The 23,699-nt window shown below is 53.2% G+C and overlaps 3 protein-coding genes across 7 annotated transcripts in view; 1 reads left to right on the forward strand and 2 right to left on the reverse strand.

Annotated features, from left to right (window-relative positions):
* DNAJC7 (DnaJ heat shock protein family (Hsp40) member C7) overlaps positions 1–9,423 on the forward strand; it is a 29,072-nt gene extending 19,649 nt beyond the window's left edge. For both annotated transcript variants that reach the window (XM_059380114.1, XM_059380115.1), the window contains 8 exons: positions 39–192; positions 723–887; positions 1,732–1,823; positions 5,264–5,337; positions 6,147–6,293; positions 6,509–6,661; positions 8,579–8,641; positions 9,079–9,423. In XM_059380114.1, coding sequence (XP_059236097.1) covers positions 39–192; positions 723–887; positions 1,732–1,823; positions 5,264–5,337; positions 6,147–6,293; positions 6,509–6,661; positions 8,579–8,641; positions 9,079–9,116 — 886 coding nt within the window. In that variant the 3' untranslated portion in view covers positions 9,117–9,423. The remainder of the gene's footprint in view (positions 1–38; positions 193–722; positions 888–1,731; positions 1,824–5,263; positions 5,338–6,146; positions 6,294–6,508; positions 6,662–8,578; positions 8,642–9,078) is intronic.
* Positions 9,424–10,660: 1,237 nt separating this feature from the next.
* Positions 10,661–17,659, reverse strand: CNP (2',3'-cyclic nucleotide 3' phosphodiesterase). 2 transcript variants are annotated; one of them, XM_059380116.1, is made up of 4 exons: positions 17,530–17,659; positions 15,652–16,321; positions 13,460–13,599; positions 10,661–12,129 (listed from the first exon to the last, which is right to left on the reverse strand). In XM_059380116.1, the coding sequence occupies exons 1-4, from the start codon at positions 17,530–17,532 to the stop codon at positions 11,680–11,682; spliced, it is 1,263 nt and encodes a 420-aa protein (XP_059236099.1). In that variant the 5' UTR covers positions 17,533–17,659; the 3' UTR covers positions 10,661–11,679. The 2 variants fall into 2 exon arrangements, with proteins under 2 accessions (XP_059236099.1, XP_059236101.1); XM_059380118.1 differs by lacking the exon at positions 17,530–17,659 and adding an exon at positions 17,367–17,471.
* A 1,136-nt stretch (positions 17,660–18,795) lies between these two features.
* Positions 18,796–23,699, reverse strand: part of ODAD4 (outer dynein arm docking complex subunit 4) — a 24,420-nt gene continuing 19,516 nt past the window's right edge. For all 3 annotated transcript variants that reach the window (XM_059379271.1, XM_059379272.1, XM_059379270.1), the window contains 2 exons: positions 20,919–21,003; positions 18,796–19,510 (listed from right to left, as the gene is read on the reverse strand). In XM_059379271.1, the coding sequence (XP_059235254.1) occupies positions 18,951–19,510; positions 20,919–21,003 (645 nt within the window). In that variant the 3' untranslated portion in view covers positions 18,796–18,950. The remainder of the gene's footprint in view (positions 19,511–20,918; positions 21,004–23,699) is intronic.

Raw genomic sequence — 23,699 nt, forward strand, 5'->3', positions numbered from 1 at the left:
CAAACTATGCTGAATGTGCCCCTTTCCGGCTATTGCAGTGACATTTTACGAATGGATTCTACCAATGCGGATGCTCTGTATGTACGAGGTCTTTGCCTTTATTATGAAGATTGTATTGAGAAGGCGGTTCAGTTTTTTGTACAGGCTCTCAGGATGGCTCCTGACCATGAGAAGGCCTGCATTGCTTGCAGAGTAAGTTCTAGGCCCCACTTCTGAGTAGGAAAAAAAGCTTCCTTTTTGAGCCTTTAAGAGAGTCAAGAGTGGAAGATTCAAGGCCCATATGAAATATGATAGCTCCTTTGCCCACCTTGCCAGGATGCTTCATCCTTTCATTAGAAATTAATTCAATAAGAACTACTTTTATTGACCCAAAGGTAAATGTGATCATACAGGGTCAGATCTTCTAATACCTAAGTGTGTTTTTTTCTTCTCTCAGTGAAGAAAAAATAGTAGTGTTTAATCCTAGGGAGTAGAGGTAAAACCTGGGTAAATGAGTCTCATTGTTGTTCTTTTGTAAATCTTGGTTTCACCTGTCCACGCTGTAGGAAGCACCAGTGAGCAACAAATAGCCCAAAGGGTTGGTGGTGGGGAGGGGTGGTCAGGGTCAGGGTGATGCTAAACAGCTGGGATCTGAGAAATTGAAAATAGACTTGGACCTCTCTGTTATAGTGGCCTGAGGTTTCCTGGTTGTGAACTAATCTCCCCCCTTGCTTTTCCTGTAGAATGCCAAAGCACTTAAAGCAAAGAAAGAAGATGGGAATAAAGCATTTAAAGAAGGAAATTACAAGTTAGCCTATGAACTGTACACAGAAGCCCTGGGGATAGACCCTAATAATATAAAAACAAATGCAAAACTCTACTGTAATCGGGGCACGGTTAATTCCAAGGTAAGCACCCGGTCTGGGTCTCGGGGCCTGTGGAGATATGTTTAAGGGACATCAAAGAGGGCTTGGGGACTCTGCCTCATGAGGGGAATCCAGGTGAAAGGAGAAAAGGTGGTTTTGGTGGAAGGCTCAGCTTGTTAGGAACTTCCTTCTAAGAGGCAAGCTTTTACCTTTTCCATGGAATTGAAGGGCACTTGAGGGACAGTTTGAAAGGCTATTTCTACTGGTTCTTCCTCAAGATCCCTTTCCTCCACTAAGAGAATGCCTGGAGGCTTTAGGATAATTTTTTATGCAAATGTTATTGCTGATTTTGGCCTAAGCAAGTGATTATTTCTTTCTTAGGAGTGATTTGGAGGAAATTAGAGTATGAGACAGGCTTAGATTTTTTTGTCCATCCTAAGTGATACTCACTGCACTCGGCTGGAAACGGCCTGTAGGCCCACTCTAGTCCTTCGTACCGTAAGAAACAACAGCAGGCTCCTTGCTCTTATAGTGTTCCAGTGTTTAGAAATCAGATCAGTTTTATCCCTCTCGTTGGCCTTTAGGAGAATGGAGGGCAGGAACCGCCCTATTTCTGTGTCTCGTCTGGGCACTATCCCAGAATGGCAAAGGTGCTTTATCCCTGCATGGAAGTGTGCCTGGCTTCCATCCCGTAGAAGAGAAACCAGTTTGGAACCTGGTGTCCTTAGCCCTCTGAGACACTGGCTTTCTCAGTGACCGAGAGTAAGTGTGACAGTTGGGAGACCAGCATGACTGATCCTCTTAGAATTTTGAAGCTGTGCTCACAGCCTCTGGGCTCCCTTGGTCTGCAGAGATGTGAAGTATGACTGCTCTCTCTCTCCTGAAGCTTAGGAAACTAGATGATGCAATAGAAGACTGCACGAGTGCAGTGAAGCTCGATGCCACTTATATAAAAGCCTACTTGAGAAGAGCTCAGTGGTGAGTGCCTCCGGCGGGCGAGGGGAAGAGGGAGTTGCTGCTGGCCTGCCAGGGGAATTGCACTGTGGATGCTGAAGCAGACCCAGGGATGTTGTGAGGTCATTTGGTCCTTCCCCCTGCCTCTAGGTGGGATTGTTCCAGCCCTAGACTATCTTTATAGACCTCCAGCGGAGGAGATTGCACAAGCTCCCTCAGTCTCCCATGCCTGTGTCTTACGCCCCTCACGGTCAGTAAGTTTCCTCTGATGCCTGACCCAAATTCCTTTTGTTAAAGTTTAAATCCATTTCCTTTGGAGATTGTATTTTGTGTTGTACACTTTTGCTCTAACTTGGCACAGTGCTTGGCACACAGTCGGTGCTCACTCAGTAAATGTTTTGTGGAATGAATGTATGGTGCTTGGAAGAGGAAGAAATAAAGTTATCTCTTGGAGACAGTTCACAGTTGTCCTTCTCCCGTTTGTTCTGGGTTAGGGAAGACAGTCTTTCGATTGAAGGGATTTAATCTGGCTCAGCCTCCCAGTATGAAGGAAGCCCCTTTTGGATTAGCTCCGTGGGACTTGGTTATTTATGAGCCAGGATATGCCTACCTAGATCTAGTGCCCAGATTTGTCTTCAGAGTCAGGGTGCTTGCCAGCTTACTTGTCCATCCAGATTCTTCTCTGCAGACAGGAACCTCAGCAAAGGCAAAGAGAGACCTCCCCCAAATCCATCTCTTCTTATTTCAGATTCTAAGCCAGACAGGTTTCCTTCCAAAAGGAAGACCTATGTGGGGTATACTAATCCTCCAACATTCATTCCATTTCTTGTCATGAAATGTCGGAGCCAAAGAACTGGTGCTGTCACAGGTGCCGAAGGAGCCTGTCATTCTTTAAGCTTCTTGGTCTCATCAGTGGTGCAGGGCATGGCCTGCCTCCCGTTTCATTTTTTTTTTAATAGGAAAATTGTTACTGTGTGTGGTTCTTTTATTTGTTTTAAGTGGATTTTTTTTTTTTTTTAAAGATTTTATTTATTTATTTGACAGAGAGAGATGACAAGTAGGTAGAGAGGCAGGCAGAGAGAGAGAGGAGGAAGCAGGCTCCCCGCTGAGCAGAGAACCCGATGCGGGACTCGATCCCAGGACCCTGAGATCATGACCTGAGCCGAAGGCAGCGGCTTAACCCACTGAGCCACCCAGGCGCCCCTTAAGTGGATTTCTAAGTAGACCAGTAATGTCAAATCGAAACATCCATGGAATTGTATTACAGACCGTGACCAGCTGTCAGTCATCTCTTTGCAAACCGTTGGCAAACATGGAAGCTTTGAAAGACAGCACATACCTTCTCGCCCAGCTAATGACTCAATTTAACAGATTCAAAATGCTATAGGCAAGTTCACTTTGGTGTTAGCTGTAATGCTAGCAAAGAGAATCCCCTGAGTATCTAGTGGGGCAGGGGTGGCCAGGGGCACGACACCACATCAGCTCAGTGAACACTCTGCAGTGTCCGAACAAGGATTGGGGAGAGAAGAGAAAATTCTTGGCTTGTTAGGAAGGTAATGGAGTGGATAATTACAACTTGATATGTGTTCAATAAGGAAAAATCAAATGGCTTTAATCAGACAACTCTTTATCTTTGTGGTAGAAACAGAACTATCCCCTGGGTGGCTCTCCCTTTGAGATTCCACCACAGGGAACAGCATGCACTCTAGTGCACAGTTGACCGAAATTTGGCCAGTGGTCCCCTCAAGTAGCTGGGATTGACATGAAGTAGCAGAGATTAGTGCAGGCCAAAGCCGAACCAGGGACAGGGGCCTGACTGCTGCCCAAGTCTTTTGTCAACATACCCTTGAAGTTGGGAACACACCAGATCTTTGCTACAGTTCCTTTCATGGGCTGGAGTTTCCCTTTTCCCTGAGGCTCTGCTTATCTACTTTTTCTTCAACTTAAAAAGAAGATACTTTTTTAATAGCTATATAGTTGACATACAGTGTCCTATCATTTCAGGTATGCAACGTAGAAAAAAATTCAAATATAGATGTCTCTGAATTTTAAAAACATGTTAAATAAAAATGCAAATCACTGTAATAAGCTTGTTTAATATGTTCCAAAAGGGCATGTAAAGTTTGTTAAGGTTGCTTATCTATCAGATCATTCTACACCTGGGGCTATCAGCTTATATTATTCTTGACCCTGTAAATGGGTTCTTTATGCTCCTGGTAGCATTTGTGCCATGTGTCTGCAGGGCACTGGCTTTTCTCACCTTTTTTTAAAAATTAAGATTATAAATTAAGATGCTGGAAAATCAGAGATGTTTAAGAAGTTGGGCGTCCCAGGGCGCCTGGGTGGCTCAGTGGGTTAAGCCTCTGCCTTCAGCTCAGGTCAAGATCTCAGGGTCCTGGGATCGAGCCCCACATCGGGCTCTCTGCTCAGCGGGGAGCCTGCTTCTCCCTCTCTCTGCCTGCCTCTCATTCTGCTTGTGATCTTTCTCTTGTCAAATAAACAAATAGAATCTTAAAAAATAAAAAAGAAGTTGGGCATCCCATCTTGCCAGCCACATCAGTACCACCGCCCTGCTGTGGCCTCTTAGCCAGGCGGAGCTCTGATGTTTGCGAAGATGGGTCGGTAAGGGGCAGGGTAGTCAGTTTGGTCTTTGTTCTGCAGTGGCTGGCTATGCTGCATCCAGCTGATGCAGTCTGTCTCTGGAACATCTACCACAGCTTAAGTGGTAGGCCAATCTTGGTGCCAGTGATCTTATCAGGACATGGAAAATGCCACTTTGCTTCTGTGGAAGAGAAGGTCTTAAAAGTTCTGGCCATCAGCCTGTCAAGCTAGATTCCTCCCATCTTGGGCCGACCCCCCCTCCCCTGCTTTTCTTCTGCACTATTGAAATATGAAGCAAGCCTGTGTTAAGAGTCTCCTTTCTTTCACCTACCTACATCTCTCAGATTGATTAGTCTTAGTGGAAGCATTTGCCAGCAGCCACAGCACCTTGAACTTGATCCTTCAAGTGGCTCACTAATCCCACTTCTGCTCTGGATTGGAGCTGGCCCTGCATGTTTATGGCACTACAGGTTTCAAAGCTTTTCCATATCCGTTGCTCTCACTGGATAATTTTTCTTTGGCATTTCAATCCCAAGTAATCGTTTACATTGCCTTTCCTAAGGCAGTCCAGATGCCCCTTGGGTTGGGGGCTCTGAAATCAGAAGGAACCTTCTCCTGTTGGTTGCATTCTGCTCAGAGCAGAGGATTACTTTGCTGGTTGGATGCAAGTGGCATGAGATATCTCTCTTTACTTGAGAAATTGGTGGTTAATTTTTTCTCACGGCTGGCTTAAGGACTTCTGTTTCATGATGCATCTCAACCAAAAGTGTGTGTCTCTTGCTTGAGCTGTGCCTCTTCTGCCAGAGTGATACCGAAGGCCATTGCTATTTATGTTGCTGTACCCCCCTGTATTTCCTTCTCAGTTACATGGACACAGAACAGTATGAAGAAGCTGTGCGGGACTATGAAAAAGTATATCAGACGGAGAAAACAAAAGGTAAAGGGATCTGAGAGTATGTTTCTCAGGGAACTGTGAGGTCTTACTCTTAGGCCCTTAAAACTGGACACAGGGTCGTTTGATTCAGGGAACAAGGATATACCAGGAGCTTATCGATGGCCAGCCAGGAAGAAGTGAGGCGAGATGCCAAATGTAGGATAAGGCACTTCTTTTCTGGCCTTGAATCCTCTCTATCATTTTCACTTCCTTTTCTGTGTAATAAGGATGATGGGAGGAATCAAATTATGAGTAGATTTTTTTTTATAATCTTCAGAAGAAAACACCATAACTGCACCTGGTATGATTCTTTTTTTTTTTTTCTTTTAAGATTTTATTTGGGGCGCCTGGGTGGCTCAGTGGGTTAAAGCCTCTGCCTTCGGCTCAGGTGATGATCTCAGGGTCCTGGGATCGAGCCCTGCATCACGCTCTCTGCTTGGTGGGGAGCCTGCTTCCCCCCCTCTCTCTCTGTCTGCCTCTCTACTTGTGATCTCTGTCTGTCAAATAAATAAAATCTTTTTTTTTTTTAAGATTTTATTTATCTATTTCACAGACAAGAGATCACAAATAGGCAGAGAGGCAGGCAGAGAGGTGGGGGAGAAGTACACTCCCCGCCAAGCAGAGAGCACGATGCGGGGCTCGATCCCAGAACCGTGAGATCATGACCTGAGCCAAAGGCAGAGGCTTTAGCCCACTGAGCCTGTGCGCCTGGTATGACTAACAAAGCTTCTGACTGTAAGGCATCTGTGTTAGGACCTGTTAAGGGAAACCAGAGTCAGATTTGTCCATTGACTCTAACTGTTCCCTTCTAGAACACAAACAGCTCCTAAAAAATGCACAGCTGGAACTGAAGAAGAGTAAGAGGAAAGATTACTACAAAATTCTGGGAGTGGACAAGAATGCCTCTGAGGACGAGATCAAGAAAGCTTACCGGAAACGGGCCTTGATGCACCATCCAGGTAGAGCGGATGCGGGGAACGGACTTGGGAAGCGCAAACCAGGCCGGCCTTGCCAAAGTTAAGGGAGAATGAAAGGTTCTGGCTTTTCAGCTGGGAAAGAGCTGTTGCTAAGACCCTACCCTCCAAGCTTTGGAAGTGTACCAGATTCTAAAAGTGGTCTTCGTCTTAAACTGTTTTCTTGTGATTCTGAGTTCTTCCCATACTCTTCCCTTTAGATCGGCACAGTGGAGCCAGTGCCGAAGTTCAGAAGGAGGAAGAGAAGAAGTTCAAGGAAGTTGGAGAAGCTTTTACCATCCTCTCTGATCCCAAGAAAAAGACTCGCTATGACAGCGGACAGGACCTGGATGAGGAGGGCATGAATATGGGCGGTGAGTTCGTTGGGGCAGTCTGGGATGAAGCTGACAGCAGCGGGTGGCTAGAATTTTTCTGAAGACTCTCCAAAGGGGAGTTTGTGTAACAGGGAAACACAGTGATGTGAAGGCCCCCTGGATGGATACCTGCAATGTGTGAAGCACTATGTTGGGCGCTGGAAATACCAGGTGAATCAAACAGGTTCCCTGAGCTCCAAGAACCCAGTCTTGGGCTTTGCACAGTGACCGCAGGCCACATCTGACCCCTGAGCCCTGGATGTAGAGTCCCAACAAGGACAGTCAAGGGTAGCAGGAGCTCATGATGCAGAGTGGGTACTTAGGAGGTGAGCACTAGCAAGGGAAGGCTTGGAGATGGAGAAATAATACCTTTGGGAAGCTGCGAGGGGCTGAGCGTGGGAGGATAGAGGGTGCTCAAGGCAGGGGAAGGTGAGACATGAGGCTGCAACGTAGCTGGCTCCCCCCTTGGAAGGACTTGGCAGCCAGAGTAGGGAATGTGGGCTTTTTTCATGACGGCTGGAAGCTTCCTCCCCACTGCAGAGTGTGTGCTGGCTGATATTTATGTGTGTCACTCATTCCCAGCGGGCTTCAGAGTTCAATTTCTCTGAAAGACTTAAAGCATAGCTGTCAGTGTCGTGCTCACTCCAAGCTCCGCTGGAGATGAGACAGGCCGGAATCTCTGCATACGTCTCAGACCGTGGTCTCTGACGCCAGCCCTCTTTCCTCCATTAAGAAAATCTTGAAATTGAAAATAGGACCGATGGTGTTACCTAGATAATCCTTGTCACTGGTTCAGGGTGTGTGTGTAACAGATTTACCAGTAGTGAACATTGTTCTGCCTAGCAGTTGAGAGGAGCAACAAGCAGTCAAATGCTACTGAAGGGTTGTGAGGAGGGGCGCCCCGAACCAGACTTTGGCTCCAGAAGTGTATTTGTGATGGCGGTGATGAGGTGGTTTGGTGCTGGGAAGGGGGTGAGAGATGGCAGGAGACTTGGGTAGGAAAGGGTCGGAGGGCACGTGGGAGATGTAGCAGGAGGTGGTTGCTGATGTGTTGGAAGAAGGAAAGGATGAAGCTGAGTGGCTTTAGATGGCTGACTCACTGGATGCAGTCACGGAGCTAGGGGACCCCAGATGAGCAGGCGCACAGGCAAGGAAGAGTCTGCTTTTGGACACAATCTACCTGTTGGATCAACTGGTGGAGACGAATGCTCTGTGGAGCTTAGGGACTCAGTTGGGGGTGGGGGCAGCAGACCTGCTGTGGTCCGGTGATCAGGCCACAGCACTAGAGTCAGGCAGGAGCCGGAGTGTTCGGTTCTGCTGCCGTCACTGGCTGCATGATCTTAAAGCAAGTAACGTGAGCTCTCTACGTAGGTTTTGTTGAGTGTAAATTGGGGATGATGTAAGGTATGAAGAGTACCCAGCACCATGATTGGCACCTAGCAGATGCTTAATAAACCATGACTTTCCCTCCCCCATCCTGGCATAGTCTAGGCAGAGCATGGAATCAAATGAATACAATAATCTTTAGATCTTGTTCCTATATTTAGTGTTGTTAACGTTGAAGATAGATTTTCACCCCCTCAGTAGCAGCCCCAGCATTATAGGGAGACAGTGTGGGGCGAATCTTTTAAGTGCAAATGGCATCCCAGTTGCTGAGAAGGTCTGGCAAAGTAGGTTGAGGCAAAGAAAGCTTTGCTTCCAGTCCAGCTGGGGAGGAGGAGGGAGGAGGAGGGAGTGTGGGCATGGGGGGCGGGGCAGATAGGCCCACCCTGTCAGTGAGGTTTTGGGAAGGACGTAAGGGATGAATCTGGGAAAGCTTTGGGGACCCATTCTTAGTGTTGTCATAAGTTCCTCTTCAGACATGTCTAACTTTTCCAACTTTTTGTCCCTGCCCCGTTTTCTTGCTCTGCTCCACAGATTTTGATGCCAACAATATCTTCAAGGCATTCTTTGGCGGTCCTGGGGGCTTCAGCTTTGAAGGTAAGCTTCCCGCTCTCAGGAGTTCCCAGATCACAGGCCCATAACATGACTCCCCACTTGGGTAGTTCTTTGAGAGTCAGAGGGGCCCAGGAGTAGAGGCGGCAGAAGGCCCATCTAGCAGGGAACAGGTCTACTCGGGCTGCTGAGGATGGAGGTGGGGAGGCTCCGGGGTGCACCGTGCCTTGGGACCATTAGTCTACACCTCTGCAGCATCTAGGAGGCGTCTCTAAGCTGTCTATTGCAGGGCTTCTCTGCAAGAGTGACGCTTAGAAGCTGCACACACAGCTGCTCACGTGCTCCCCTAAGACCTAGGCTGTTGATGCTCTTGGTGGTTTTTCTGTTTGAGTTCGAAGCAGCCCTTGAAGACTTTCCCATAATGAGAGCAGAGTGATCTTTCCACCCAGAGTAAGCTAACAAGCCCTTCTTTTGCCTTACAGCATCTGGTCCAGGGAATTTCTTTTTTCAATTTGGCTAATGAAAGGAAACCATCCAGAACCCAGAAAGTGCAGACTTGCTCAGTGTAACCTTGAACGTGGGCACAGTTCACCACCTCCTCCCTTCATCTCGTCTCCCCGTCCTTAGAGCAGTTTCGTTTTCTTAGTTGGATACCCTGTGTCTGTGTGAGTCGGGGGGAAGGAAAGGGAGCCAGCGCCGAAGACTGCGGGAAGGGGAGGGAGGCGGGGGGTGGACAGGGAGGCAGCTTGTGAATTTTTGTTTTACTGTTTAACTTTATTAAAAAAGAAAAAAATTAAGAGAATAAAATGTTTTGACCCTTTCTGGCACTTTGCTCTGGCAGCTGCTTTGTGTCACTCCAGAGTTGGTAGGCCAGAGCTGAGCCCCCAGTGCGGAGCTGGTACAGACACGGATTGTAGGCTCAGCACCTGCCCATCTGGGGCCTGATGGCGGGGGGGGGGATGCCAGCCACCTGTCCCAGACCTATTCAGCCTGGGAGTGCTGAACCGGACTGAGTTGGTGTTGGGACCCTCCTGATGTCAGTCACAGGTGATCTGACGCTAAGGGCTGCTACAGCTCACTAGAAGCTGCGTGTGTCTGGAGCTCACGTGGAGCACGGCTGGCTGCTAAGCCTGAGGCTGGGCTGACCCAGACAGGAGGTGTACACAGGCCCTCACAGCTGTCTGGCCACTGCAGGGTAAAGGACATGGAGACAGGGACGAAATCCTGCCTCCTTTCCTGGTGAGACACACAGCTCCTGGGCCCTGGGGTCCAGGCACAGAACTTAAACTCACGTGGTTGGAAACCGCATTCTTAGTAAATACCCCTCACCTTCTCCACTGTTGTCCCCTCTCTGTGGCAGACGAGTTAGGGGAGGAGGCGGTGACCAGTGTCCTGCTCTTCAAGTCAGCATAGTGTTCACGGGAGGTCATCTTTTTATGAGTTTAGGCAGAGGGATTTGAGAATTCGATGCTTAGATTTTTGGCACTTTGGTAGTAGAGCTGGCTGGGAAAGGACCATGGACCAAATAGGTAACTTACTGCTTCTCTTCCTTCTGAGCCCCAGCCCCTTTCTCTCCAGTCTTCCCCCACTGATGTCAAGGCCAGGGCGATAGTGTGACTGAGTTAGGCCTGTATGAACTCCTGAATGTCAGGTCTTCCCCTGTGTTTGCAGCACCCTGACCTGAGGGTGGCCTTCCCTAGAAGACTGGCAGAAACCCAAACCAGGAACCATGGGTCTGGCTGAGAAGGCTCTCTGATTGCTGGGGGCTGGCACACCTGTGGTCCCGATGCCACAGTTATTGGGGACAGGCTCTGCTCACTTCCCTCAGACCCAGCCACCCCCCACTTTCCTGTGTGCATCTAAGATCGGCCGCTCTCCTTTCTGCCGCCTCATGAAAGCCAACACTGTTCAGCTGCCCAACCTCACCACAGCTGTGCCCAGCCAGCAGAGGGGAGACAGGACCGATGGCCCCAAGCTGCGGGACAAAGCCAGTCCTGATAGAGCAGCCCTGGCCCCAGGGAAGACTGAGCTGGGCACAGAAGGGTGAGAGAGACTGCACACAGCCAGGATTAACACAGTTTATTTCACGGTCAGTCTTACAAGTCACTGAGGTCGGGCAAAGCCAGGATAGTAACTTAAATCTCAAGCACTTTCGTCCAGTGACAACCTGATTAGCAAGGCCCTGTTACTGAGCAGGGGGGCAGTGGCGGGCACCCCAGGAACCACAGCATGTGTACCAATGTTAAAAAACCCCTTCTCAGAGCACCAGGGGAGCTTGGCCCTTACCAGCCAGGGGTCCACTCCGTTGGCTCTCGGTCCCCCACTGACTAACCCCTGCAGAGGAGCCGCCAAGGCCTCCAGAGGCACCAGGGAGGCAAGCTGGTCTGGGCAGATGGTACTTTCTCTGGCTTCGGTTTCCCCAACCCCACAGCCGAGCCACACCGCCGGAAAAGATGGCCAGCCCACCCCTTCCTGGGGCAAGACCTGCAGCCAGCTGGGATGTGGCTGTCAAATGTTCCCTAGTCACAGTGTAAAGGAGGAGGGGACAGGCACTTAGGGCCGAAGGCGGGACGCAAAGCCCCTTTTCTACCCTGGTAAAAAAGCCCCAGCATACATCATGGGGCTGCAAAGATTAGATTTGGGGTCAAAGCCCAGGGATTTCCCCACCCTTTCAGATCCACAGCCAGTTTCCCGCAGCCGCCGTGACCACCCGGTGGGGACACACAGCTCTGGGGCATCTCCCCCGCTGGCCGGCTCAGGGCAGGGAACCCGGGACAGGCGTCAGGGCATGGGGTTGTGGCTGCGGCTCCAGGCCCAGCTTGGCTCAGCCTCGTCAGCTTTGCTCTGGGTTCCTGAATGGCACTCCCCACACCCCTCTCATGTTGAAAGCTTGGGTGTTAGAGGGGACAAGGGAGGGCAGGAAAAGTTACTTTACAAGTTTTTTTAAAAAGTTACAGAAAGGTTAACTTTGAGTGTAAAAAAAAAAAAAAATCTTGAAACAAAGGTCAAGCAGAAGGCATGCTTTCCCTTCCCCTCCACCCCTTCCCTTCTGAGGAGCGGGAGGCTGACAGCGGCGAGAACACTCAGATGATGGTGCAGGACTGCAAGGCGCCCCCCTTGCGGCTGCCGTGCGTGGGCACGGGTTTGCCCTTCCCATAGTATCCCGTGAAGATGGCCCTGACCTCCAGCTTCTTGGCCAGGCTCAGCAGCCAGCGCCCATTGCCCAAGGAGTAGAGTTTGCCCCGGCTTAGCTCACCCACCTCCTCGCCTCGGCTGCCCCCCTTCTCCTGCCGCACAATCTCCAGGAGGTCAATGCCCGTCTGCACGGGCTCCACGTCACCCGCGCAGCCGAGGGTGATGTGAGCCCGGCTTCCCCGGGGCAGGCTGTCAGAGGGGGACAGCTTGTCCACGTCATTTGGCCACAATGGCAGCTCCTGCTCGCTCAGCTCCACCCGGGCTCCAGTAGTCTTGGGTGTCACGAAGAGGGCAGTGATGGTCAGCGTGAAGGCCTTGCAGTACGACTTCCTCACCACCTGCGGGGACGGAACGACAGCGCTAAGCTGGACGTGGTAGACCCGGGAGCAGACTGTTGAGCAAGGATGGGCCTAGCAGGGGAGAGCACCGTGAACAGAAGCCTCGGGTAAAAGCCACTCATGGCCCCTATGCTGACATGAGCGGAAGAGCCAGAGGACACTGGCGGAGCTGAAAGCCAGACTCCCCCAACTCTGAGCCTGGCACCCCACCTCCCGGCAGCCCTTTAACCTCACCATGTTGGCTCATTCACCTGTTCTTCAGGAATGATGCTAGAACCTACCTCAGTGGCCAGATGTAACAAGTGTCTGGGCACATTGAGAACAGTAACAAGCACATGACAAGCACTATTGTCACTGCCACTCAGCTCACCCCGGTAAAAGCCACCTGAGTGCCCAGGCAATATCGGAGAGGTCAGAAATAAATGCCTCAAGTTAAAATCGACTTCGTACACCCGGGTTTACATGTGGTCATATCTGACTCAGAAAGACCATCTCTCCCGACTGACCGAAACAGTATCTCTTATCTTTGCTCACAATCCCTTGTGTCTGGTGCCTAACAGGGGCTTAATAAACAATGCTAAGTGCATGGGTGGCTGAGACGGTGTAGACAGCATCACCTGTGCATTCATGCAGCTGTGCTAGGGGCCATGGATACGACAGTAAACCGAACTGAGAAATGCAAGCAGGGGAGACCAATAAACGATCAGCAAAATGGATGCTGCATTAGGGCAGCATCCCCCACCAGGGCAGACAAGTGGAGGGTTGCCAGAAGTCCTCACGGAGGAGGCCACCAGAGGCTGGAGACCAGTGCGCAGCCGGGCCACGTGCCTGCGGCTTAAGGACTGCACATTAGAGGCTGTGGGCAGAAGAGAGCGGCTGAGTGGGAGCAGGGAAAGATGTGGTACCCCAAAGCCAGGAGCCCCACTATCCCTTGATGTGTGCACCCCACTGCAGGGCAAGGGCAGGCCTGGGACCTGGAGACCAGGACCTCTGAGCACAGGGCTTGCTGGGGGTGAGGGACACCTAAACTTTGGAACTCCACACAGGCAGGAGCCTGCTGCCAAGCATCAGTCTGCAGCAGGAGAAGGCTCTGGGGGGTGAGCGCGCAGGCTGGTAGCAGTGCGGGGGCAGCGAGGTGGGGGGGAGGCGCATTAAAAAGGGTGGCTGACAGCTGTGTGACTAAGCCTGTGGCGGTGGGGGTGAACTGGAGCAGGAGATGCCATTTTTCCTGAGGCTGTCTGGTTTCTGGTCCTTGCATTGAGCTGGCCCCCATTTCCAGAAGACCTTGCCCTCTCCACACCTCAGCCACGGGTCCCGGGGGAGCACTCACATCCTGCTGGGCATACTCGTCTGCCCCTGCAGCCTTTCCGTAGTCACAGAACTTGGTTGTGCAGTGCAGCACGCCAGGGGGTCTCTTCCCAAAGTAGGTGAGCAGTTCGAGCTTCTCCCTGGGCTCATCCCCAGAAACAACTGCAGGGAGAGAGTAGAGCAGTCAGGGCAGGAGAGCAGGAGCCATCCTCATACCCACCTCCAAGACCACGGAGGCTTGGAGTGCGGGGGAAAAAAGATAGCAAGCAGGAGTTCTTCAGCAATCCGGTATAATTCATTCCTTCAGTAGCTGGTCAAACTAACAGCCACGTCAGAGCTACAAAAAGGGGTCTAAATTCCCTGGTTTCACGTTATGTAGATTATTACATCTCTTCCAGATTTGGAAACTAACACACTTATAACCCAGGGACAGGCAGCATAGGCCAAGGGAATCTCAGCTTTACCAGCTACACATCTGGAAGAGGGAAGCAGGTCATGAAAAATGGGATAGAAAGGCAAAAGGGTGTTGGAACTATTGTGGTAGGATGGGAGTCAGAGCTACGTCCTTTGGCCTGGGGCACATGACTGACCCTGTTCTAAACAAGTACCATTAGGGCGACAATACACCCATTTTCCCAGGACCACCCGGGGAACTCTAAGCAGTGCCCCCTTTCACTCGGGCCTACCCGGACCAGAAGTTACCTGGTCACTGTAACAGGTGCTGTGCAGGCCTGTTTGGTGGATGAGAGCCTATAAAGGGCCTAGAGGAGGAAGGGTCTTGGGATAGGAGATATCATATGGCAAGACCTGGGAAATCAAGACCTGATTTCAGTTTCCAGACATCAGGCCTTGGGGCTTGTTTCAGTCACTAAATCAGTCATATTCACTTCCAGAGTCCCTACAAGGAGGTTTCTCACCCTCCACAGTGGAGGGAGAGCTCTGCTCTGAGCGCAGGCCCGTTACATTTGTCCTGCTGTGTCCTAGGCAGGAAAGGGTGGCAGTTTTTAATGGTAAAGGCAGCTACAAGAGGCAAAGCAGCTCTCATCAGGAGCTTGCCCTGTAGGGTGCTTTGCTGCCAAGCAGTTCCAGGTGCTGGGCTCACACCTGGGTGACGTCACTGCAGGCCTCATGGTTCCCTGGCTTCCCGGTGTTCCAGCTTTAGGAGCCAAGAAGAGATCTCTCAGCTCTATCCAGGCACAGATTTTGCCTCCGAACAACACACAGACATACGGGTGGGAGGATCATCTAAAATTTGGGGACACCAGAAATTGGCTAAAAGAACAGGGATTAGTGGGCGATCTATCCCTAAGAGATCACTGGAGGCCAATGGTCACAGAGGAAAATGAAGGCCTTCCTGACCCCAACCTGCCCTACCCCTTGCCAGGAAAGCTCCCGCCTGGTATGGGGAGGCCCCTGCTAGAGCTGACAGAGTCCAGCGGGCTCTCACCGCAGCTCTGGGCAAATCCTACACCCCTCCAGGGGGTCTCCCCTCTGCAAAATGAGGGGTCTGGACTAGGTGTGAGGCTGTTCTCTGGAGCTGCAGGAAGCCCCAGAAGGTTGCACTGGGCAGCCTCAGACCTGGGAATCATACCCACCGAAGTCACAATGGGCTTAAGTGTGATTGTTTTGCAGCTTAGGATTCTGTGCAATATTTTTTGTCTAGGTTCTTTTATTATTTATTTATTTAGAGAGGGAGGCAGGGAGGGACAGGGAGAGAAGAGAAAGAATCTTAAGCAAAGACTCCCAACATGGGGCTCATCTCACTGACCCCGAGATCATGACCTGAGTCAAAATCAAGAGTTGGACGCTTAAACGACTGAACCACCCAGGTGCCCCTTATTTTTTTAGGGATCTCTCCTCCCAGCATGGGGCTGGGATTCACGAGCCCGAGATCACAGGCTCTACTCACGGAGCCATCCAGGTGCCCCTCTGTGGAATATTTTACTTCAGAAAAATGGCTCTGCTGCTAAAGGCCAGGTGGAAACATGGCCTCGTGTCCTCCCTCTGAGGCTGTAGGGAACGTGTCCTCCTACCCCCACCACCTGCCCAGAAGACAGGGCCCCTAGTCTCCATGGGGGTGGGGGGGCGAGGAGGGGTACAGTGAGCTGAGAGGGCGCCCTGTGCCTCCACCGCTGTGCCTCGCCACCCCCAGCCTCCCCTCTGCCAGAGGACAGCAGCGGTCCCCGCTCCTGCCCCCCATCCCCGGCCACCTACAGTGTCGCAGCTCCTTCTTGAAGGCCTTGTGGTTGCCCAGCTCCTCCAGGAAGGCCTGGCCGGCCTTGCGGAGGCTCTCGGAGCTCTTCTTGGTCAGGAACCAGCCGAAGTAGAGCGGCAGGAAGTCCTTCTCCAGCCCCGGCTTCAGCTTCTTCAGGTCATCGGCCGACAGCTGCCACTGGTTCTTCTCCTTGAGCTGCGCGCAGTCCAGCCGCCACGCCGTCTTGGGCTCCACCAGCACCACCTGGTACTGGTACTGGTCGGCCAAGTCAAAGAGCTGCTCCAGCCGCTCGCGCTCGTGGTTGGTGTCGTCCAGCACCAGGACGCGCATGTCGCGGCGGCAGTAGGCAGCCAGGTCCTCGTCCAGCCGCTTGTACTCCTCCGAGAAGTCGCCTCGGCCGCCGGGGGTGATCTTGTAGGCGTCAGCGGACACCATCTTGGTGCCGTCCCGGTACCTGTCCACGATGGCCCGCGCCAGGGTGGACTTGCCGCTCCCTGGCAGGCCCCGCAGGATGAAGAGGGTCTTGCACTCCAGCAGCGTGGCCACGGTCTCCTCATCCTGCAGGAAGGGAAACTGCAGCTCCGGCTTGTCCTTGGCCCCTGACGACGACATTTTGCGGAAGAAGATCTTGGGCAGGAACGTGTGGCTCTTTCGGGAGAAGCTTCTATTCTGTGAGGAGGGAAAGAGCGGAGGTCAGCCAGCTCGCAGGTCAGCCAGCTCGCTCCGGGCCACCCCACTGGCCTTTGGCCTCCTCCTACTCGGGGCTCCCGGCCCTGAGTTGAAAGCACCCCCGGTGCGGTGGGCACCTTCCCAGGCCCAGGACTGGACCTTCTTCTCCTCTTCCGTCCTGGGTGGCCGCCAGCTGCTGGTGGTGGAGGAGGGAGAGGAGAGCTTGCCTGAGTGTTTCCTAAACTCTGAACTCCCTCTGGTCGGGGCTGTGGCTTCAAGGATCCCCCACAGCTACTGCCTCTCAAGGGAAAGTGTGCTGGGCGTGCATGTCCCGTGGTTCTAGGAGCAGACCCTAACTTTATATTCTTGGCATCTATTAAGGATGACCTCTTTGGAGGTGGGGCTGCTATGTCTGGGCAAAGCCACAGCTGCCCTGGCTCTGGGTGTGCAGAGGAGGCTGGGGGTGGAGAAGGGTTACCCAAAGACTGCCTCCCCAACCCCCACAAGGGCAGCAACAGATAATACTCTCTTGTCTGAGATGGGGGGGGGACAATGGTCCCACAGAAGGGCTGGTGGGGGGCAGGGCAGGAGAACGCCGGACAAAGGGCCTCATTCACCACGCCTGCCACCTCCTCTTCTGCCCTCGGCCCCCCACAAAGTCGTGGTCTTCGTGCCTGCCCCAGGACCGGGCGGCCCACGGCACCTGCCTCCAGGGTCCAGCTCTGCCCCCCGCCCCCAACTTTGCTGTGTGTCGGCAGCACGTCTCTGAGCCTTTTGTTTTCCCGCCTGCTAAAAGCCACAAGTGACAAGCACCTGTTGCTGCAAGCGGTCGCTCTAAAGCGGCTCCACCTCCCGGCAGCTCCCCGAGCACGGCCCTGGCACTGGCTTTTCTCAGATAAGGCCCTCGGGTGGCGGGAGAAGGCGAGGGACGCCCGCCCCGCACTATCCCCCGCCCACACTCCGCGGGCCGAACTCCCGCAGCGCCCGATCCCGCCCTTCTCCGGCGGCCGTGCCCGCTCCCCAACTCGGCCCCGGTCTCCCCTACCTCAGGCTGCACCCCACGGCCCGGAAAGCCAGAGCTCCACACGGGAACCTCGGATCCTCATTTGCATGCCACTTCCTCCCGAAAATCCCCCTGAACTCTCGTTTTCCGTAAGGGTGCTTCCCCGGCCCGCCCCCTCCCGTCCCGCCTCCCCGCGCCCGCTCACCATGATGAGGGGCGCGCCGCCGCCGCCTTGGCAGGCTAACTAGCTCTCCGGGGCCGCCCGCCTGCGCGGAGGGACACGGACCCAGCGGTGGCGCGACCCCCGCCCCGGGCCGCTTTACATAGCCCGGGGGCGGAGCGCGCGCGGCGGGCCGGGGGCGGGGCGGGGCCTCATCGCGCAGGCGCGGCGGGTCGAAACCCGAAACTGACGCGGCGCGGCGCGGGGAGGAAGTTGCCTGGTGTCCAGCCCCGGCCGCCGCGGCGCCTGTGTACCCTTCAGAGTTCCCGAGGAACTCTAGAAAGAGGGGGGCAGTCACCTTTCCTGGGTCACGCTCCGCTTTAGGATGAGCCCAGGGAGGCAAGGTCATGAACGTGCAAGGTCAGATCCTGTCCTTGTTTAAAATTGTGGTATTTTATTCATCGTGGGGTTTAGCGTTGTGGGGTTTACCTGTTGCTTAGTGAGTTTCCTGGAGCCCCGTGAACCACTGCATCTGAAATGCCTCACTCGCCTCACATTAGTGGGGGCCTGGTCCTAGCTAGCCTAACTTCAGCCCTAAACCTTCCAAGGACTGGAGAGATGGAACCAGGATGGCAACAGCCGGGACAGATGAGTAATGTAGTGAAATCCTGGCTCGTCTTCTGAGGCAGCTGTTCAGCGCCACCTCCTCTGCGAAGCCACCGAAAAAGCTGGGTCGGATTTTGGAGAGCTTCCCGTGTACCAAGTGCTGTGCTGAGCACTCAGAGAAGTCTCCTGCCAACCCTGGGGGCAGATACCGTTCTACGGAGGAGGAAGCCAGCTTGTGGCGTCTGATTTACTTCACTGTACCATCTGGAGGTGGCGCAGGTGGAGTCCAGCTGCCACTCTTCCTAGGGACTGCTCCCTGTTCTGAGGCAGCAGCTCTCTTCCTCTGGGCTCCTCCAGCATAATGCCCATTTCAATGCCAGCATTCACTTCTTTGTGCCTGCCAGGCTTCAGCGTGTCCCATCATCACTTCTTCCATCAAGCCTCACACAGTGCCCTGACCACAGCAGTCACTCAGCAAGATGAACCCATGGCCAGTGTCGGCACAAATGTACCTCTCCTCCCAGGACTCTTTCTTCCCCCTCTTTAAGCTAGCTTGGTCCCTTGGAGCTCACCTGTTTCTTCACCATCCTGAAATGCTTTTGCTTGGAAAGTGGTACCCCGAGCGGGGGTCCTCATTCTCTAAGGCTCTTGTGGGTGAGCAGGGAGGCAAAAAGACAGACTCAGGGGTTTTAAGAGTGAAAGATATCTATTATCTATTGAAAGGGGAAATAGTAGCAGAAAGAGGCAGAGGCGACCTGTGGAGCCCAGTCCACATGTTCTCCTATGAGACAAATCTCAGCTTGAAAATCCAAGTCCAGTTGAATAAGTGCCTAAGGTCCCTGGTCCTGATGCCTGCTGCTTCATTCATCTTTTTCATGTTCTTCCATGTCTTCACCATTTTCTGCCTTTGTCACTTCTGCTGTTTCTCCCAGTTCTGTTTGCCCTATTTCTTCTGACTCTCTTCTGCTGTCTTCTGAAACTTGACTCTCCAGTCCTTCTGATTCCCTTCTGTTTAATTCTCCTGAGGGTTTCTGGTCCAGCTCTGGAGGCCTCCTGTAAATTTCTCTTGATTCCATTCTGCCCATTTCTATCGGTTTCCCATCCTCCTCTCCCTCGCTTCCTGCACCCAGGTCTCTGGATGTGCTCTTGGCAACATCTGAGTCTCGCCCTGCGGCTCCCAGCCCTATTCTCTTGAAGGAGCTGGCTTCCTCTACTTCTCTCTGCCTGTTTTCTTCTTGTCCACTCGCTGCGACCCTCAGAATTTCCTGAGACAACTCATCTTCTATCTCTTTCTCACTGTCCGCTGGCTCTCGCTCCCAGTGCTTCATCACCTTCTCAAACTCATCTCTCCCTCTTCTCATGCTTTCCTTCTCATTCCCCAAAGCTGCCTCTCTCAAAGATTCCAATTCAGCTGCCTCTTCTGAAAAACAAGAGAAAGGAAGGAAGAAAAGTAAAAGTTTGTCCATCTCTGGGCCTGGGTTCATCTCAACCCCCTGGGGCCTGTGCTTCTGAGAGACAGCCAGGCACGGTTTCCTGAGCACCAGCCCTGATCCAGACATCGAGTGGGCTGCAGAGGCAGTGTCCTGCGGTTGTCATGGAATTAACAGCATCATGTCAGTGATCTGAGTTTGTCGTCAAAGGACCTGAGACTGATGACAGAGAAATCACAGCCAGTGGTCGCACTGTCAGAATTTAAACCCAGGATAGTCTGATCTCAGAGCACATTCTCTTTCCCTACAAGTAACACAGGTGCTGGGAAATGACAGAGGGGTTCTTTTCTCCAGCCTCCTCATTCTGCATTACTCTTTGTCCCTGGGAAGCACATTCATCATTTATTGGGAAGTTCCCTATCAAAGTATGAGCAGACTGTTAGCAGGAAGTTCAGCTGGAGAGCTATTTTATTGATCAAAAGGATCCAAGCTCCCTGTTTTTATGAGCTACAGAGAAAAGTCACAATGCCCTCCCCATGAGAGTCTCCCCCATTCTCTCTTCCTGGAAGCTCCTGGTCTCTAAGATGCCTGCAGGGGCCGTAGGTTCTGCAGGAAAGAGACCACCGTGTGAAGACCTAGACAATGCTGCCGCCTGCCGTTCCTGGAGGGAAGTGCCTGGCAACTGCCGAGGGCCGCAGGGCCTCCCTGGCACACAGGCTGCCCAGGGGACCAGGGGAGGGGAGGGAGGCCACTGGAGCTTCTGCCCTTTCCTTGCTGTATCTCTTCACACCTATGGCCCCTGTGGCTCCCGAAAGCAGCTCTGAGGGCCTGTGAAGCAGAGGCAGATGCCTTCCCTGAGGGGATCCAGCCACCACATGGCGGGGGCTGGATAATGAAGGGTTGTCATCCGGCTGCTGGGGTGCCCAGAAACCTCACACCCCATCTCCCCCTGGGCCTGGGTCAGAGACAACTTCAGCGTTGGTGCCCGGAGGGGTCACTGCCGCACTGAGGGACTGATACACCACAGCGGGGCAGGCAGAAGTTGTGTACAACTGTCTTTCTCCCTCCGCCCCCCAACCCTGTGTCTTCACCCCTGCTGCTCCCCGCTCACACACAGGAGCCCCTTTGCTGACAGCTCAAATCTCTTGGCTTCCCCGAGGCTGTGGGCTCCTCCAGAGCAGAAGCTGAACCTAAGTCTCCCCCAAATCCCACACCTTCCCAGTGCATGATGAGTGCTTAACTAATATCTGATGAGTTAATTGGAGAAATACAGGAGTGGGCACTCAGAGCAGTGGGGAAGGGCTGGACCTCCTCCTGCACCAAGGAACCCAACCCCAGGACTAGAAGAGCTGCTGGGAAGCACGGACGGGGACCCTGGCGCTCCCTCCTGGCGCTCACCTCTCTCTCTTCTTTCTCTCAGTGTCTCCCTGTAGTCGGTTTTCTTCAGCTCTTCGATGATGCCCTTGTTGGCATCGTCCAAGGCCTGTGGATGGAGAGGAGCTGGTGACTCCTCTTAACCCCTGTTGACCCACACCTTCCCTTTCTTCACCTGAGCCCCAACCCCAGAAGCCAGGGCTCTGCACCAGCCTCGCTGCCCTCCATTTTCTCTGGGCTCCTACGCAAACTCCGGGCCCGGGGTTTAGACTCATGGAGCTGGAATTAGCCACACTAGGTGGCAGGAGATAAACACAACTGCAGGTAACTTGAACTTCAACTCCCTTGGGCTTCGGTATATATTTCAGAGTTGCCTCTCGTCTGCTCATTTCGACCTCTACCAGTAGCTTCTTTCGGTTCCAGCCAATGTGGAGACAGTGAAGCCTCTAAGCAAGGCAGTAAGCCACGGAGGGGACTTGGAAACACACTGCCGGGTGTGACTGGGGTGCTGGCCTGTCTTGAGAGGGGCCCCTGGGGCATCCACAGTTTCCCTGGTGTCCTGGGGCTCAGGCTGTGCCTGTTGTTCCAGGAAGAGCCATGAGAAGCAGCCGGAAACCATCCATGGAGAGACCAGACCAGAGGGACTGCTGATCTGACCACAAGTGCACCTTCCTGCCCAGAGCTGCCAGTACAGGAGGGTAGGCTGACAGGGACCTGGTCTCATGAGGGGTCACCAAGGCCATGGGGTCTTTTCCCTCTTCCTCTCATTTTCAAAACCCTGCCCAGCCTTCAGGGCAACCCCAGACGCCCCGCCTTGATGGGACAGCCCAGCCCTGTCTCGCCCACTCAGGCGCTCACACCCTGGATCCCCTCGTTCCTGTCGCCCTGGCCAGGAACAAGGGGTTTTTGTTTTAACCTTCCCGCTGAGAGCAAGCTTCCTGTGGCCCAGGACCGCAATTGTCACCTTTGGGCTGGGCAGCTCAGAGCCAGCCGGTGGCCAGCAGAGATTTACTGGGTTGGACTGTGGAGCTGTTGCTCTCCGGTTGCAGGGCAATCCTGCAGAAGGGCATTATTAGCGGGGAGAGATGGTGTGCGGGAATTGGGGGGCAGCCCCATGGTTCAGGGAAGGAATGCTCTTCCTCCAGAGGGCGAGATGCACATTTGGGGAGCTGACACCCCCCCCACACACACACATAGCAGGAAGAAGACAGCAGCATGGAAGGGCTAAGCTGCCCTGGGAAGGGAGAAAGGGGGACACAGACTGCCACGAGGTGGAATCTCTCAGGACTGATTTCCCCACCACGACAGGAAAGGGACCCTCACCAGGGTCCTCCACAAACCATGAGCTCACATCCTAAAGCTCTGAGTAGGTCAGGCCACGCCTCTGCCATTCCCAGCCCTCCACGTCCAGGCTGGGTCACCATCTGGGGTCCTTTGGCCCTACTCCTTCTGCCATGGTGAGCCGGACCTCACATCCAGGCCCAGGGGCTCTTTTCTGCCTCCCACAGACCCCTCAGTGCCCGTGGCCTCTGGTGCCTTCAGTGCTCTTGCCCCTTCTCAGCCTGGCCAAACCCGTCTTCCCTGGTCCTTCAAAGCACAGCAGGAGGCCCAACTGGAGAATTCGCCTGTCAATTCCCAGGGTCCCTGCTCCCTTTCCTGAGTTCCCGTTGAACCTTCAGTCTGGTCCCCAAGACAATGCCCCTCATGGTGCCTCCTCATTATTATGCCTGGCCTCTCTTTTAAAGATTTTTATTTATTTATTAGACACAGAGGAAGAGATCACAAGTAGGCAGAGAGGCAGGCCCCCTGCTGAGCAGAGAGCCTGATGCAGGGCTTGATCCCAGGACCCGAGATCATGACCTGAGCCAAAGGCAGAGGCTTAACCCACTGAGCCATCCAGGCGCCCCTCATGCCTGGCCTCTCTTAATCACAGGGGCAAGCTTGCCCAGGACAAGGGCCCTGCTTCATTCATGCCAGTAGATGCTTACTGGGCTCCAGCCACGTGCTGGTGGGAAGCTCATGGCATTTCAACATGGGGAGGCCAGGCCACTCATGCAAACTCTGCATCTTTGAGGTCAGTGTGCTGACCCTCCTGAGGATGCACAGCTGCCTGGAGCAGCTCTGGGAGTGGGGGCCAGTCTGACGCACCTGCAGGCTTCCTCTGGCTTCTCGCCAGTCTGCCTCCCGATGCTTATGGTCTACACCAGCACTATGCAACAGAAATGTCTGCCACCATAAGAATTCGGGGCGCCTGAGTGGCTCAGTGGGTAAGCCTCTGCCTTCGCTCAGGGTCCTGAGATCAAGCCCCGCATCCAGCCCTCTGCCTCAGTGGGGAGCCTGCTGCCTCCTCTCTCTCTGTCTGCCTCTCTGCCTACTTGTGTTCTCTCTCTCTCTGTAAAATAAATAAAATCTTAAAAAAAGAAAAAAAGAATCCTCTAGATCTACACTCTTGGGAACCCACCAGCCACAGGCAGCTATAGAGCCTTTGAAATGTGGCTGTGTGTCTGAGAAACTGAACTTTAAATTTTATTTACTCTTAATTCATTGGCATCTAAATAGCAGTATGTGGCAGGCTGCCTTGCTGAGCAGCAGGGGGCCTCCTCCCTAGGCCTGTGAGGGAGGTGGTCACGCTGTATTTCCTGTTGTCTCAGGGAGGAGGCAGCATTTTCCAAAAGGCAAGCCCTAAAATCAGTTGAGGGTTCAGCCAATATTAAACAAAAGAAAAGGGTGCCTGGGTGGCTCAGTGGGTTAAAGCCTCTGCCTTCGGCTCAGATCATGGTCTTGGGGTCAGGGGATCGAGCGCCG

Source organism: Mustela nigripes, chromosome 16, assembly GCF_022355385.1.
Source record: "Mustela nigripes isolate SB6536 chromosome 16, MUSNIG.SB6536, whole genome shotgun sequence".
Classification (NCBI taxonomy): Eukaryota; Metazoa; Chordata; class Mammalia; order Carnivora; family Mustelidae; genus Mustela; species Mustela nigripes.